This window comes from Podarcis pityusensis (assembly GCF_964106645.2).
Source record: "Podarcis pityusensis genome assembly, chromosome: 2".
In the NCBI taxonomy this organism is placed as follows: Eukaryota; Metazoa; Chordata; class Lepidosauria; order Squamata; family Lacertidae; genus Podarcis; species Podarcis pityusensis.
In genome coordinates, this window is record NC_138029.1 from 120566641 (window position 1) to 120584091 (window position 17451).

Below are 17451 nucleotides of genomic sequence, written 5' to 3' on the forward strand. Positions count from 1 at the left end.
GGCTCCCTCGGCCAATAAAGCGAGATGAGCACACATTCATGCACACAAAAGCTCATACCAATAACAAACTTAGTTGGTCTCTAAGGTGCTACTGGAAGGAATTTTTTTTATTTTGTTTCAGCTGCTAACTGAGACACTTTTAAAAGACGCATGACTTCCAGGATAAGAGGCTGCATATCTCTGAATGTCAGTTGCTGGGATCAACTCTATTGGCGTCAGCTTGGGTGGATCCCAGAAATGTCTGATTGGCCACTGGGTGCAACAGGATACTGGATTAGATTAAGCTTTAAACAGAACCAGCAGCAGGACTTTTCTAATGTTCTTGTCAGCAGCAAAGTTCATGCCAAACTCACACACCACGTGACCCATGTCAAACTTTGGGGCACCGACTTTGATTCCTCGCAACCATGTTTATCTCCAACTCTGCTCCTGCCCCTCAGGCCACAAAGAGAATTCAGGTTGTTGCAGAGATGAACTTCCTTCCCCTTATAATTATCAACATCATAGTGATTTAATCTGCCTTGTTCCTGAGGGAAAAGTTGATGCACAGAAGATCACCTGTGTCAGAGACAGACTGAGTCATGACTGAGAGTAAGAGGGGTGGGATACATCTGTTTGAGGTTTAATGGCTTTGAAGCTATAGCTGACCACCACCCATATTGGATAAATAAGAGTTTTTTGGCTTGTTCTGATGTAGCTGGCTATGGGGGAGAAAGGAACACTCACAAGAGAGGTGTAGCAGTCAGTCAGAATGAGATCCCATATGCTGATGCTGCTTATTTTGCTTGAATCCTGCAGAAACCTGAAGGCAAAATGCCCCTTGAATCCAATCCGGGAAGGAATCAAAGCACAGAATTATTTCCAGACTGGCGACTTCCTCATTGGCGGGATAATATCTCCAAATATGTTTGGTCTGCAGCTTCCATACAACTTTTCGCAGCCCCCATTAACCAGGTTTAAGGATGAGTAAGTAATTATATGCAGAAGGACGTCACGTTTTTCTCCTGCACCCCAATGGCTCCTGTTTACTAGGGAAATAGTCTCCATTTTAGGGGTGAGGACTCTGTGGTCTTCCAGATATTGCGGGACTGCAGCTCCCATCACCCCTGATCACTGGCCATGCTGGCAGGGGCTGAAGGGAACTTGAGTTTTGCAGCAGCTAGTGGGTTGCATGTTCCCAGACGTGCTCTACTTTTACCTGCTGTGCTGCTGTGTTGCTTGTTGAAGAACACAAGTGTATAAATGAGCCTGATCATGATTTATTTTCATTAAGTGGTGAATGGTTTGACACTTTTTATTTGATTGATTTCTTACAGATTGCCATTTAGGTTCTACTGGCATATCTTGTCCTTCTTCTTCACCATACAAGAGATCAACCAGGATCCCAGGCTCTTACCCAACATCACATTGGGCTACAGCCTCTATGAGAACTATTACAATGCAAGAATCACTTCTGATGCCATGCTAGACCTGCTTGCAGGTGGGGAAAGCAATATTCCAAACTATCGCTGTGGAAAATGGAATAATATCTTGGCTGTTTTTGAAGGAGCCAATTCCATCATCTCCAAAGTGATTTCAACCACGTCAGGCATGTACAAAATCCCACAGGTATGAAGGGTGGAAAACAAAAGAGGTTCAGCAGCAAAATGAATTCTCTTATTGTCAGCAAAACGAGGCATCAAAGAGGGAGAAAATCCTGAGCTATGTTAAGCTAGATAGCTCAGTTGGTTAGAGTGTGGTGCTGCCAACATCAAGGTTGCAGGACAAGATGAACCTAAGGGGCACTTCCAACTCTACAATTCTATGACTCTTCCCTGTTTAGGGAAGCTTTTAATGTTTAATAGGTTATTGTATTTTAGTGTTCTGTTGGAAGCCCTCCAGAGTGGCTGGGGAAACCTCGCCAGATGAGCTGGGTATAAATAAATTATTATTATTATTATTATTATTATTATTATTATTATTGACACAGAGACTTTGCCGGGGTTGCAGCCTCCCAAAGTTTCCAAATAAAACTATCAGCCCCAGTCAGCACAATATTTGTTAGGTATTAAATATTTCAGGCTAATCTTGTACTTTGCTCTGAAAATGAAACATTGTACTTTTCCCCCCCACTCCAGATCAGTTATGGGTTTGTATCTGGGGTTGTTGATGAGAACACCAAAGTCCCGTTTGTCTACCGCATGGTCCCCAATGAACAATATCAGTACCTGGGGATTGTAAAGTTCCTCCAGCATTTTGGATGGACGTGGATCGGCCTCTTTGCTCCAGAGAATGAGAATGGAGAAAGGTTCTTGAGTGCCTTGACATCTCTGATGGCCAGCAATGGAATTTGTGTTGCCTTTTCAACAAGAATACCAGAAAAGAGTCAACTGAACCAATTCAGACCAAGTCAATTATTTGCCCTATGGAGAAAGACCAACGTATTCCTTTACTATGTAAACATTCATACGGCACTGGGTTTCATCATGAAACTACAACAAGAACTCGAGAAACAAATTGGGCCAAAAGTATGGCTCACAACAGCTTTTCAAGACATTGACATAAATTTGTTTTTCAGTCACAAGTACTTGAATCATATCCATGGTTCATTCTCCTTTGTAATGAAGACCAAAATAAGGAGCAAACATGACTGCTGTAAATCAGAGTCCCATCTTCTTAATCTTCTTCGGCAAAAAGCATTTAGTTGTTCATACTCAAAGCATGTCCTCGCTGTGAGAGGTTGGACAAGATGCAGAGATGTGGAGGATCCAGAGGTGCCGTCTGAAAAGGAGCTGCAGACTGTTCTGTCTCAAGACAGCCACAGAACATACTTCAGTGTCCAAATCATGGCACATGCTTTAAATGTTGCCTGTTCATCCAGATCAAAGCAGATGTTGATGGCGGGTGGAGGAGACCAGTTGACATGTCAAAGGCTACAGCCATGGCAGGTATTTCCTTTTCCTTTCTAGAAATCAAAGTTCTTTCTACCAACTCGACAATAATCATTCTCATTGATTTAGACACGAATGCAATATCAAGGTGGTCTACTGCAATAATAAACATAAGACCATATAATAAAACCAATAGAAGCCAAAACCAGTTAAAAGCAGACGTCCCTCCACCTGGAGGCTGTCTGTTTAGTCTTGCCAGTAGGATAAGTTGTGGCACAACAGGAGTTTTGAGTTCCAAGGAAGCAGGGATGAGGCATCTAAAATGCTTTCTAAGTTCGGGTGTTTAGTCCTCCGTAAATTCCAACGAGGACAGGTATGCCAGGACTTTGGAGCTCAAAGGGAGCAGGGATGAGATGTCAAAAATGCTTTGAAATGCTTTGAAATGCTGGTGTTTTCCCTGTCATTCCAGCTTCACCCTTTCTTAAGAGAAACCCGGTTGTTGAACACTTCCATGGGCGGACTATATTTGGGTGAGAATGGGGAGCTACCAATCACGTTTGATATTGAGAATTGGGTGGTGCTTCCCAATGAGTCTTGTGTTAGAGTGAAAATTGGGAGTATAGAGAGAGAGGCACCCACTGACTTCAAGCTCACCATTAACCCAGAAGCTATTGTGTGGCCCAAGTGGTTCAACCAGGTAAGAGCCCCTTTATTCCACATGATACACATGAAGATCTAGTAATCTGTTGAATATTTCCAAGAGGAATTCAAGTATAATTGTTTTGAAGTTTGGCTGATGCTTTCATTATAATTAATTAAGTACATTATTAAATGTGTATAATGCTCTTCAGGTGCAGATACACACACACCTGTAAGTATGAATGTATGTATGTATGTATGTTTGTATGTATGTAATTTTTTCATATATTGTGGGAGCCTTTTTTGTGGAACCTGATTGAGCTGCACAATATGGTCCATGGTAAATCCAGCAACAGAAAAATTCCTGTGGTGCCCGCCTTACCTGGATGCCCTAAGCATGTACTTATTTTGCTTAATGGTAAATCCAGCCCGGCCCTGCGAGATCTCATGAGAACATTGCAGAGCCCACGCAAGAGCATCCTGGAGCCCAGTGAGCAAACCAGAGAGCTTGGGAGTAAGGCTTGCTTGGCATGTCAGCTCCGGAAGGTCAGGGTGGTTGTGCAGGAGCCGTTCCAAGGGGCTCATTCGAGTGCAGTGGAATTTTGGTTCTTGAACTTAATCCATTCCGGAAGTCTGCTCAACTCCCCAAACTGTTCGAAAACCAAGGAACGGCTTCCAACTGGCTGCGGGAGCTTCCTGCACTCAACTGAAAGCCACTTGCTTCCGGGTTTGCAGCGTTCGGGAGCTGATATGTTTGGGAGCCTAGCCATTCAGGAACCAAGCTACCACTGCATATACATTTTTGCATAGACTACTCCTTCCCCGGAATGTAACTCCTGCATAAGATGTGATCATACTCTATGTTTAAATACTGCTCTTCATCAGAGTGTTTTATTGCTGCTGTTCTGGGATGGCCTTTTTCTTTTGTTTTCTTTCTTCATCTTTTGCCCTGTGCCTAGAGAACTTGTTGGGTTGTTTCTATGAATCAGCTCCATAGACACAAATACTCCTGGCACACAAATACTTCCCCTGAATGTACCTTCTTTTTTGTTATTATTAGACTGTGCCTCAGTCCAGTTGTTCAAAGACCTATGTATTAATACTCTTTTCAGTACATTTCCGAGCACAATTCAAAGTGTTGGTGCTGACCTTTAAAACCCTAAACCGCCTCACCCCAATATATCTGAAGGAGCGTCTCCACCCCCATCGTTCTACCCGTATACTGAGGTCCAGCTCCGAGGGTCTTCTGGCGGTTCCCTCCTGTCAGGGAACTGCCATCAGTGCCGGAGGGAGAGAGAGAGAGCTCCAGAGGGATCCCAGAGAGCGTCCTGGGATTGGGAGAGGCAGCCCATCTTCTGGGGAAGGGAATCAGCTCAGCTCCAGTGGAGAAGGGAGGCAGATGGGGAAATCTGAGAGGGAGTCACATGACTCCTTGCCTGGGACCAGCGGGGGGAGGACGGGTCCTCCGCTGCCTACGCCTTCCTTGCGCAGAAGGCTTCCGCGCAGGGAAAGTAGGAGGAGACTGGGCGTGAAAGAACTTCTTTGCTGGAAGAAGTTTAAGAAATGCCCACTGACGGATTCTGCCAGCGATTGAGACAGCCACGGGTGAGTGGCTGTCCGGACAGAAAAGGTTCACTTAGGCAACCCAGCCAGGTGTGGGCACCGGCTTACGCACGAGCAACCCGTTGAACCATTACAGCTCCCTGCAAGAAGTGAGGTTACAGGGAACAAGTCAGAGGGCCTTCTCGGTAGTGGTGCCTGCCCCGTGGAACGCCCTCCCATCAGATGTCAAAGAAATAAACAACTTCCTGACTTTTAGAAGACATCTGAAGGTGGCCCTGTTTAGGGAAGTTCTTAATGATTGATATTTTAATGTATTCCTAATCTTTTGTTGGAAGCCGCCCAGAGTGGCTGGGGAAACCCAGCCTGAGGGGTGGGGTATAAATAAATTATTATTGTTATTGTTATTATTTAAAAAGCAAACACAGCAGGGAGGATTCCATTCTACATCAAGCATAGGAGCCAACTCCTAGGAAAGGTGATGGGCATCGATTATGCGTTGTGCAGCTTACCTGGACCTCAGTGTCCGGGCAGAACGATAGGGATGGAGACGCTCCTTCAGGTATACTGGGCCAAGGCCATTTACATCAAGCATAGGAGCCAACTCCTAGGAGCTGTGGGGGCTTTGGCCCCCACATTAAAATATTTGAGGGGGCTGGGGCCCCATAAACTTGATGGGCATTGATTATGTGTTATGCAGCTTACCTGGGTCCCCACAATATTTTATTCAAGTTGGCACCCCTGACATCAAAGGTGCTTTCTTGTGGGACTGGAGATCCTGGTGGGTTCTTTCCAGACTCTCTGAGTGAGTTCCATATGCACAAATATTGCTGACACTTTGCCTTTAATGTGCCATCTTTTCTTTATGGCTAGACTGTTCCTCACGCCAGGTGTACCAAAAGGTGTCGCAAAGGATATGCCATGGTGGTTCAAGAAGACAAGCTGGTTTGCTGCTACGCTTGTGTTCTGTGTGCGGAAGGGACCATATCTACACAGGAAGGTGGGTGACACCACAGGAGGTGGAATTTGTTGGGAGAATATGAATAGGGCAACATATTAGTCAGACACATTCTGTGAAGATTCTAAAGACATATTTGGATGCATTTTTAATCCCCTTCTAGGAAGTTCTTTGAAAGAAATGACTTGCGGGAAGCAATCTCTGGGATGCAAATTGGGTTCAACCTGCCCTGCCCATATGGCATAGCTTTGGCTATTTTATACCAAGCCTTCTAGGATCAGAGAACCAGAACCACCCTCACAAAAGGAAATTAAAATGTCTTCAAAATAAACAAGAAATAGTGAAAATAGCAAATATTTATTTAAAAGAGAGAAAGCATGATGCACAATAATAAAAAAAATTAGGTGAACATTCCATTCCATTGTGTCAGGGAACTGCCATCGGAAGGAAGGGAGGTGAAAGGGCTCACACAGGTTGGGAGAGACTCAGCAGCTGAAGAGGGAACCAGTAGGGGGAGAGGAGCTGAGCTGAGGGAAAGTGAGCTGGAGGGATGGCTCAGAGACACTTCCAGCGAAAACAGTGGGGAGGTTTCAGGACCTCCTGTAGGGACACCCACTCCTCGCCGGAAACTGTCACGCAGAGAGTCCAGAAGACGTGTTTCCGTTAAGGAGCTTTTATGTTGGAAGCGATTCCGAAAGCAACCACTGTCGGAATCTGCTAGTGACTAGAGGAGCCATGTCTGAGGGGCTCCGTCACAGACAGAGGTTTGTGGACTTGAACAAACTCTGAGGGGATACGATTTTACGCACAAGCAGCTCATCATCCCATCACAGCATTCCGACAGTCTTTGAAAGCAGCTTGTGCAGGAGAAGGCATCATGAGCAACCCAGCCGGAACTGGAGAAGCAGGAGCTGGAGCAGGTCCAAGCCTGGAAGAAAGGTACCGGGTGTTGGAGGTCCAGCTAGCGCTGCAGACGGCGAGGCTTGAGGAGAGGAGGGCTCAGGATGCAGACAAAAAGGGGAAAGCCACCCAGCTCGCCAGAAAGGTACCAGGATTGGTGCAGAAGTTTGGGGGGGAGCCCAAAGACTATCATGGCTTTCGGACAGAGATGCAATATGCCCTCAATCTGCAGTTTGATGAATTCCCTGACGAGGAATCACGAGTGGCTTTCGTGATTGGGCATCTTGAAAAGGGGGCGAGAGACTGGGTTAGACCCCTGATGGCAGCGAATAGTGACGTCCTAAAGGACACGATGAAGTTCTTTCGCGCCATGGATCTGATGTTTTCCAGCGATATTGAACAGGGAGTGGTGCGCAGACAGTTAATGGCTTGCAAACAGGGGAGCCGATCTGTCCGTGAGTACTGGACTGAGTTCACCATGTTGATCCATAAATTGGGGTGGGATCTATCGGCGGAACCCATTCAAATGCTCTTTGAAGAAGGGCTTTCTTCGGCTGTGAAAGACGAACTTTCCCGGGCGCCCAGGGCGGAGTCTATGGACCAGCTGACCAAATCAGCGCTGACCATAGGAGCGCGCCAGGAGGCGAGAGCATTGGAGAGGCGGGAAGGGAAGGGGGAACGTTGGAAGGAGTTCCGCATTCCAGACATTCCAGAGCCAACTTTCCCGCCGGCAGAGCCGATGGAAATCGGAACAGCGCGCGCGCGCGCAGTTTCAAAGCCCAGTGAGGGGGGAAAGAAGGAGGGAAAAGGCGCCCAGAAATGCTATCTCTGCCAACAGCCAGGTCACTTTGCCAGAGTCTGCCCCCAGAGGAAGGAATGGCAAGGGATGGTAGGAGCTGTGGAGGGAAGAGAGGAAGAAATACCGGAGCAAGTAAAAGCCAACGCCTGGCTGCCACCGTCGGGGCACAGCAGCCAGGCCAAAGAGCAGTGAAAGTGCCCACGCCAGAACCTCCTAAACCCGCCCTAGTGATAGAAGTGGCGCTAGAGCTGCCAAACGGACACCCTCTAAAGATAAAGGCGCTGTTGGACTCAGGCAGCTCCTGCAATTTCATGAGCAAAGAGTTTGCAGCTGAACACCAGATACAGACGATCCCTTTAAGCAACCCCCTGCAGGTGACCCATGATCCGTTGGGAGGAGAAGTCAGCTTGCAGACCGTCCCAATGATAATGAAGGTGGCAAGGCACACCGAACTGATAGCGTTTAATGTGGCCACCTTGGGAGGAGCTCCCATTATATTGGGGATGAGCTGGCTAGCGTTACATGATCCGCTGGTGGGCTGGCATCAGAGAGTGGTTTCTTTTGGTTCAGCACATTGCTTAGAACACTGTAAAGAGGGAAAGGGTTTGGCAGGGGCCCAAGCCACCCTAGCAGGGACTGAAGTAACGGAGAACGTGAAGGTACCACGACAATACGCAGATCTCCGCGACGTCTTCAGCGAAAGGGAAGCTGACCAACTACCCCCGCATAGACCCTTTGACTGTCAAATCAATTTACTCCCTGGGGCACAGCTCCCTGTAGGCAAGCTGTACGCCATGTCAGACAGAGAGATGCAGGAGCTAAGGGAGTTCATTGACAAGAACCTGAAGAGAGGGTTCATCAGAGAGTCCAGGGCGGTGGGGGGCAGCCCAGTGTTTTTTGTGGATAAAAAAAACACGGACAAGCCGAGGCTTGTGTGTGACTTCAGGGCCTTGAACGCAGTGTCAGAACCAGTGGCCTTCCCTATGCCCAGGATTGACGACATTTTGACAAGGGTCAGGAAGGGAAAGATTTTTACTAAACTGGACCTAAGGGGGGCGTACAACTTGATACGAATAAGGAAGGGGGATGAATGGAAAACCACCATGTTCACCCCTTTGGGGGCATTTGAATATTTAGTTATGCCCTTCGGCCTACAAGGAGGCTCCGCGTGCTTTCAATCGTTTATGAACCACGTCCTGGGGCCTTTGCTTTACAAGAATTGTGTGGCCTTCTTAGACGACGTGTTGGTGTATTCTGAGAATGAGGAGCAGCATGTGAGAGACGTCAGAGAAGTGTTGAGCAGGCTGCAAGCCAACCAGCTGTGGGTGAAACTGGAGAAGTGTCAGTTTCATACCAAGGAGGTGGAATTCCTGGGGTATCGCCTGTCAGACAAGGGATTGGCCATGGATCCCGGCAAGGTCCAGGCGGTGCTGGAATGGAAAACACCCAAAACAAGGAAGGATGTGCAGAGGTTCCTAGGATTTGGGAACTTCTATCGTAAGTTCATCCGAAACTTTGCCCACCTGACGGCGCCCATTACGGACTGTCTCAGCAGTAAGAAGAAGTTCGTTTGGACTGAGGAGGCGGAGCGAGCATTTGAGGAACTAAAAAGGGCCTTCGCCTCGGAACAACAACTCCTGCATGTGGATTTACAAAAACCGATGAGAGTGGAAACTGACGCATCAGACAGAGCGATTGGGGCAGTGCTTCTGCAGCCAGGGAAGGAGGAGTCAGAGTGGAGACCGTGTGCCTTTTTTTCGCGAAAGCTGAACAAATCCGAGAGGAACTACACGGTGTATGACCGAGAACTACTAGCCATTCATGAGGCGTTCCGGAGATGGAGGCACCTGCTAATTGGCGCACAACATAAGGTGCAAGTGTGCACTGACCACAAGAACCTAGAGTATTGGAGGACGGCACGAGTGCTCAACCAACGGCAAGTGAGATGGGCCCAGGAGTTCTCCAAATTTAACTTTGAGATTTGTTACGTGCCAGGCCCAGAGAACATTAGGGCGGACGCTCTCTCACGCAAACCTGAATATTTGGAGGGGGAGGGAGCACCCGAAGAGAGACATGTCATTCCAGAGGACCGCTGTGTGTGTGGGGCGGCATTGGTGGGACAAAGAGAACTGGTAGAGGAAACAGAGAATGATGAATACGCCCAGAATAAGCTCAGAGGTCTTAGGGGTGAGGGAGAAGAACCAGGGGGTTTCGAGGAAAGAAATGGAGCTTTGTATTACAAAGGGGCACTGTATATCCCTGAAGGAGACTTAAGGGGGAGGGTACTCAAGCAGTTGCACGACAGCCCCACGGCGGGGCATTTTGGACAACACAAAACCATGTGGTTGGTCACCAGGGAATTTTGGTGGCCTAAGGTGAGGGAAGATGTACGTGAGTATGTAAGAGGGTGCGAGCAATGCCAGCGAGCCAAAGGGGAAAGGCGGGCGCCGGCGGGGCTATTAGAACCCTTACCAACCCCAGAACGACCTTGGGAGGCAGTGTCGATAGATTTTATGACTGATCTGCCGAAGTCCAAAGGGAAAACAGCCATCATGGTGGTGGTAGACCTACTAACAAAGATGTGCCACTTTGTAGCCTGCTCGCATGCAGTCACGGCGGAAGAGACAGCGAAGTTATTTGTAGAACACATTTTTAGGTTGCACGGGGTGCCATTGAGGGTGGTCTCAGACCAAGGAAAACAATTTACTTCCAGGTTCTGGAGGAAGCTCATGAGCTTACTGCAGGTGGAGGTCAACTTTTCGACTGCCCGGCACCCTGAAACCAACGGGCAGGCGGAAAGAGCAAACGGTGTCCTCCAGCAATACCTGAGGTGTTATGTCAATGACAGAGAGAATGACTGGGTAGAAAAGTTGGCGCTGGCGGAATTTGCCTACAACAATGCCGAGAATGTGTCCACAGGGATGAGCCCCTTCTTGGCTAATTATGGGTGTCATCCCAGGGCTTTCCCAGGGGGAGAAGGGGAGAGATGGAGCGTCCCGGCAGCCGAGCATTTTGTAGAAGAAATGGAAGCAATCCATCGTCAGCTCCAACTCAACTTAGAAAGGGCGAAGGAAGAATACAAGAGGCAGGCAGACAAGAACCGAAGGGAAGGTGAAACCATAAGGGTGGGAGATAGGGTGTGGCTGTCAACCCAAGGGTTGCCGTTCAAAGGAGGTTGTAAGAAATTAAGACCCAGGAGATTGGGTCCCTTTGAGGTCATTCAACAGGTCAACCCAGTGGCTTTCAGGCTCCGGTTACCCAACCACATGAAACTGCACCCAGTATTTCACAGGTCGTTACTGTCACCGTATGAGGGGGGACGAGAAGGGATGGCCACTCGGGGACCGGTCATAGAAGAAAGAGAATGCAGCAGCCATGTGGCAGAAATCCTCGACGCCAGGTGGAAGGGGGATCAGGTGGAGTATTTGGTAGCGTGGGAAGGAGAACCGGAGTCAGAAACACTTGGGTAATGGCCGAAGATATCAATGACGAGGTATTGATAGAAACGTTCCATCAAAGGTTCCCAAGGAAACCTCAGCCTGTGGAGAGGTTCCGGAGGGAATACTTTGGGACCACCGATGAGGAGGAGGAGTTGGAAGGATTCCCGGACTCGGAAGGGGAAGGGGAGATGGACTCTGAGGAGGAGGAGTACTTCGAGACCAGGAACCGCAACAGGTGGAGAGAAGTGTTCGAGACATCGGAAGATGAAGGAAGTTCATTCCGGGGTTTTGCCTCCTCACCGCCCGTAGAGGAGGGGGCGAGAGGGGGTGAAGGGGGCCCTGGAGGGGAGGTGGATGTCAGGGAACTGCCATCGGAAGGAAGGGAGGTGAAAGGGCTCACACAGGTTGGGAGAGACTCAGCAGCTGAAGAGGGAACCAGTAGGGGGAGAGGAGCTGAGCTGAGGGAAAGTGAGCTGGAGGGATGGCTCAGAGACACTTCCAGCGAAAACAGTGGGGAGGTTTCAGGACCTCCTGTAGGGACACCCACTCCTCGCCGGAAACTGTCACGCAGAGAGTCCAGAAGACGTGTTTCCGTTAAGGAGCTTTTATGTTGGAAGCGATTCCGAAAGCAACCACTGTCGGAATCTGCTAGTGACTAGAGGAGCCATGTCTGAGGGGCTCCGTCACAGACAGAGGTTTGTGGACTTGAACAAACTCTGAGGGGATACGATTTTACGCACAAGCAGCTCATCATCCCATCACACATTGCATTGTAGAACAATTAAAAATTATGGAATTTCAGCAGGAAGTTATTGGATATCCCAGACAAGGAGTTTGAGAACAGCTGCAGCAGCTTGGAAGAGAGGAGTTCAAGGATATTAAAAATAAATAAATCATAAGTTGTGTGTCCTTGTTTCTCAGTTTGATCCTTTTACATGGTTTGTATGTTTTGTGGTATTTTATTCATTGTGACTTGCCTTTTTTATTGATTATAGATTAGTAATTCTTTATTGTACATGAGAAGTGTTAGCTGTTTATTATTTGCTTATATTAAATTTTACTGTTTACTATTCCTTAGTATTATTATTGAATACTGCTTTATTTGATATGTTGTTTACTTTAAAGATATGCTTTTATTATGACTTTTTGTGTGTGTATTACGTCTGTGATCTTTGCTGTCTATTTTGTTGTTTCTTCAGCTTGTAACCCTCCTTCTGCAAAGCAATATAGAAAGGCAGTATACAAATTAAACGCGAAATGAAATATGGAAATGAAGTAGTGTTACCGCCCAAAAACTATCACATAAGGAAATGCACCGAAGAAGCTCCCCTTTCTTACAATACATTCTCATTTTCTGATATCTCCCATATGAGTGCATTTCTCGACATGTAATAGATTGTGTCTGTAAGCAAAGCCAAAGCCATTCCTTTTCTCCTCCTCAGATGCAGAGCGTTGCACCAAATGTCCAGAAGAACAATATCCAAACAAGGACCGAGATCACTGCATTCCAAGGATTATCACCTTCCTATCATATAAAGAATATTTGGGGATTCTCCTGACTTCTTTGGCTCTCTTCCTGTCCTTAATCACAGGCTTTGTTGTAGGGATCTTCATTAAATACAAGGAAACTCCCATAGTCAAAGCCAACAACAGGGACCTCTCCTACATCCTCCTTGTCTCCCTCCTGCTGTCCTTCTTGTCCTCCTTCCTCTTCATTGGCTGTCCCAGGAAAGTCACCTGCCTCCTTCGACTTACGGCCTTCAGCACCATCTTCTCAGTTGCTGTATCTTCTTTGCTGTCCAAAACCATCATGGTGGTGCTGGCCTTCCTGGCCACAAAGCCAGGGAACAGGGTGAGGAGATGGTTAGGGAAAAGTCTGGCCAACTCCATTGTCCTTTCCTGCTCCAGTGTCCAAATGGTCATTTGCATCATTTGGCTGTGTATCTCTCCCCCATTCCCAGACTCTGACAAGCATTCCCAGCCCAGAGAGATCACCCTGCAATGCAATGAAGGGTCTGTTGCCATGTTTTATGCTGCCCTGGGTTACATGGGCTTCCTGGCTGCCATCTGCTTCATGGTGGCTTTTCTGGCCAGGAAGCTGCCTGGGGCCTTCAATGAAGCCAAGCTGATCACCTTCAGCATGCTGGTCTTCTGCAGCGTTTGGGTTTCCTTTGTGCCCACCTACCTGAGCACAAAGGGGAAATACATGGTAGCCGTGCAGATCTTCTCTATCTTGGCTTCTAGTGCTGGGCTTCTGGGCTGCATCTTCATTCCCAAATGCTACATTCTTGTGCTGAGGCCTGATCTGAACACAAAGGAACACCTGGCCACAAAAACTAAAGTTGTTGCCTGATTCTTAACATATTTATAACCATTTCCCACCACAGTAGTGATGAAACACACAGAGTTGCCTTGGGAATGAATGCATCTCTTTAGATAAAGTTTGCTCCTCATTTTTCATTCTCTTGAATGATGAAAGGTAATCATTGTATCACATGCCTGGAGAGTGTCTGGACTTACAACTTTTAGGGATAACCCTACCTGTAGAGTCTCCTGGAGTGCAGCCTCCCTCTTCAAACATAATTATCGTTCTCTACCATATCCAGTTTGTACTTTGACATGACCCACCTTCCTTTCTTCCTGAATTCATAACCGAAGCCTAAAAAATAACTTAGTGTAACTTGAAATTCTGCTTCTAGTATTAAAATCAGCAACTGAAAAACGGAATCTCACTTGAGTGTATTAATGCTTGAGGGAACCTCCAGAAGGCCCTTGGAGCTGGACCTCAGTATCTGGTCTGGACGATGGGTGTGGAGACGCTCCTTTAGATATTCAGGGCCAATGTCATTTAGGGTTTTCAAGGTCGGAATCAACAAATGATTGTGGCAGCTGTCTGTTTGGTGGGAGTGAGAGGGGCACCATGATAGCTGGAGCCAGAGACAATGATGGACAAGAACCACCACTTGTAAGTAAGAAGGCAGGTGAGTGGTGGTGGCATGAAGGCAGGTTGAGATTGGTGGGGTAGTCCCCACTCACCCCCATGGAGCAGACCTCTCACTTATTTGCACTGATCTTCTGGAGAAGGGCGGGATGCATCCTTTTTGTCTCCCTCTCTTATATAGCACCAGCACTCATAGACATCCAATGAATCGGAAGGTTGGGAGATTGAGAGCAAACAAAACATTTATTCATGCAGTACATAGTTACTTCCCCCCAATGCCCAAAAGCATCGTTGTTAAAGTTAGCTCACTTGTGATGCGGAGGAGATAGATAATTGACAGTAGACCTCTTAAAGATTCTGATTCCTGATTCTTCACTAATAGCAATTGTGGAGTTGCCCATTGTTGCTTGAAATCATTCCTGTACCAGGCTCTTCTGTCTTGAGTTAGACAGCATATTACCCATAGCTGAATTTCCTAAGCTGCTTAAGACGTTGTCAACTGAATTGTTATAGTGCAAAATGAACTTGGCAAAAGTAGAAGAAAAGGGACATTAAACTAGCTACATGAAGGACATAGATAAAAGGTCATATGGAAATCGGACTTCCGGTTAGTGCCAGCAGCAATGGCTGACCTCCTCTGATATCGGAGGGGGTAGCTCAGTGGGAGATCGGGTCCTGTGCGCTCCGGCGAAGCGGGGACCCTTAGAAATCGCAGGCGCGGACGCCTGCGAACGTGGAGGCTCGGCGGGCACCTTGGAGCGCCCCCCCAACCCGAAAGGAAGCCTTTTTTTGAGGCTTCGGAAGGGAGCGGGGAGAAGCGCGGTGCTGCGAGCGGATCGCTGCTTCCACTGAGCGAAGCCGTGTCGCCGTTGTTGGAGAGCGCTGACTTATTCCTGGAACATTTGGACTGAAATTTTAACCGTGAGTAGAGGAATTGGATTAAAAGAGCACTAATTGGATTAATTGGACTATCTGGGTAAAAGCGGAAAAGTCTTAAGCTGCAAAAAAACGTCTGAATTGGCTACCGCGGTGGAAGTGCAAACAGGAAGTCCGCTTCCCTGCATTGTATCTGGAATAAAGCATAGAGATTTAGAGCTAAACGTGGGAAAATTGAACTGAAATAAGTGTTTTCTTTCTGACCTGAGAACTTTGGCGGAATCTACCTTTCGGAGGGATAAAGGGAAAGGCTGTGTTTTGACTCTACCGGACTGCTTAAAGATTTAAAGATTTAAAGAGCGATCTGTCAGTGAGACGTCTCAGCTGTCAAAGCTGTCAGAGCTGCTTGTTGGCTGTAAAGAAGATCTATTGTGGCCAATTTCGTTGGGGAAAAGAATTGGAAAGTTACATTGTGTCCTCCATCTTTGTCTTTCTACTTAGTTTCTCTTTCCTGTTATTTTAGAAGGACAGTAACTGGTTTGGTGGCAACAGTGTCCACCTAGTGGGACTCCCTGAAACTACAGGAAAGGAATTTTCCACTTGTAAACAGGAACAGCAGACGTGGGAAAAGGACTTGACCTTCACTTTGTTATGGCTGATGGCCAAAAAGACCAGTCAGTCTTGAGATCAGGGAAACCTTGGGTACATAGAAGGCAATCATCTGTTGGTTTGCCTGCATCGGCAACACAATCTAAGTCTGGTGGAATGTCTGAGGAAATTATAGCCAGTGCTCGGGCTAAGATTAATGAATCTATACAGCAACTTAGTACAAGGGTGGGGGAGACGAATAGGAAAGTGGAAGAAACGAACCAGAAAGTGGACATTGCTAATAGAAAAATTGATTTAAACACAGAAACATTAGACAATTTGGAGAAAAAGGTAAACAGTAACACGGAATCTATTCAGAGATTACTGCAAGACTCAAAGTCTATACAGGAAAAGACTGCTGCTGTAGAATTTAAATTGGGGCAATTGGAAACTGAAAAGGTACCAGACCTGCAGAAAGAGATTGCAGAACATAAGTTAACGTTGTCTATGATTGATCTTAGAGACAAACAAACAAATCTAAGAATTAGAGCTGTTCCTGAGTTGGAGAAAGGCACTTTGATAGACTTTTTGACACAATAATTTCTGGAATTTTGGAAATCGGACCTGAAACAAGAGGATTTTAAGATTGTGAGGGCCTTTCGACTGGGGAAAGGAGGAAGAAAGATTAAAATAAGGGACTGTTTGATCACCCTCCGATCCAAAGAAGAAAGGGACAAAATTTTGGGTTTGCATTACGAAAAACCCTTGACAATCATACAATCAAAAGTGGAAATCTTTAAAGACATACCAAAACATCTCCTTGACTTAAGACAGGATTTTGGCGACTTGGTGGCCTTGTTGAGAAAAAATAAAATCCTTTTCAGGTGGGAATTCCCTCAAGGTCTATCCTTTAGTTTTAAAGGAAGAAAGACTAAGATAAGATCAGTGGAGGAAAAGAACAAGTTTTTGAGTGCATACGAAGAAGATCTACAGAAAGGATTGGGAAAAGACACTGCGATACTGGATAACAGTCTGCAAAAAAAAGTGAAACCAACGCCACCGACAGACATAGACAATCTTCTTGGGGCTGTTGGAGGAGAAGGAGAGTAACTACAAAATGACACTACAAGTTTTAAGCTGGAATATTAACGGTCTAAATTCGTCGGCAAAAAGGGGGAGAGTATTCCATACATTGAAAAAAGAACATTTGGACTTGATTTGTTTACAAGAGACCCATGTGACAAGGCTACATCGGAAAATTTTGATAAATAAAAGATTGGGAGAAGAATTTATTTCATCGGACAATGTAAAAAAAAGAGGGGTAGTACTTTATGCGAAGGAAAGCCTGTCACCAAAATTTATATTTAAAGACGATCAAGGAAGATATATAGCAATTGAAATTCAGTTCCAAGGACAGAAATTTTTGATAATAGGTGTATATGCACCAAATGAGGGAAAATCAGAATTCTTTAAAAAATTGCATGAAACTCTCCTGGATTATCTGGATTACAACATTATTTTGATGGGAGATATGAATGGAGTAGTGTCTACAAATATGGATAAAGCCCAAAGACAAACAGTGACAAAAGATGGAAGACTACCAAAGACATTTTTTGAAATGACTGACAATATGGATCTTGTGGATATTTGGCGAATAAAGAACCCATTGGAAAGAGAAGGAACCTTCTTCTCTGAAGCAAATATGACATGGACAAGAATAGACCAAATCTGGATAACTAGAGGACTGGCCCCTAAGATAAAAAAAGCGGTGATTTGCCCGAAAATTTGCTCTGATCATAATCCAGTAAAGATTGAAATGATATCAACGCCAATCGGAGCTTTCAGATGGAGGATGAATGACTCCTTATTTAGGAATGAGG

At 46.4% G+C, this 17451-nt stretch overlaps 1 protein-coding gene across 2 annotated transcripts in view; it reads left to right on the plus strand.

Moving 5' to 3' along the window:
- The first annotated feature begins 611 nt into the window (after positions 1 to 611).
- LOC308469378 (vomeronasal type-2 receptor 26-like) overlaps positions 612 to 17451 on the plus strand; it is a 38094-nt gene continuing 21254 nt past the window's right edge. Inside the window, exons 1-6 of one of the 2 annotated variants that reach the window (XM_080991732.1) lie at positions 612 to 966; positions 1317 to 1608; positions 2118 to 2927; positions 3340 to 3567; positions 5943 to 6069; positions 12609 to 13555. In XM_080991732.1, the coding sequence (XP_080847858.1) occupies positions 752 to 966; positions 1317 to 1608; positions 2118 to 2927; positions 3340 to 3567; positions 5943 to 6069; positions 12609 to 13519 (2583 nt within the window). In that variant the 5' untranslated portion in view covers positions 612 to 751 and the 3' untranslated portion in view covers positions 13520 to 13555. The remainder of the gene's footprint in view (positions 967 to 1316; positions 1609 to 2117; positions 2928 to 3339; positions 3568 to 5942; positions 6070 to 12608; positions 13556 to 17451) is intronic. The other variant, XM_080991733.1, reaches the window with a different exon arrangement.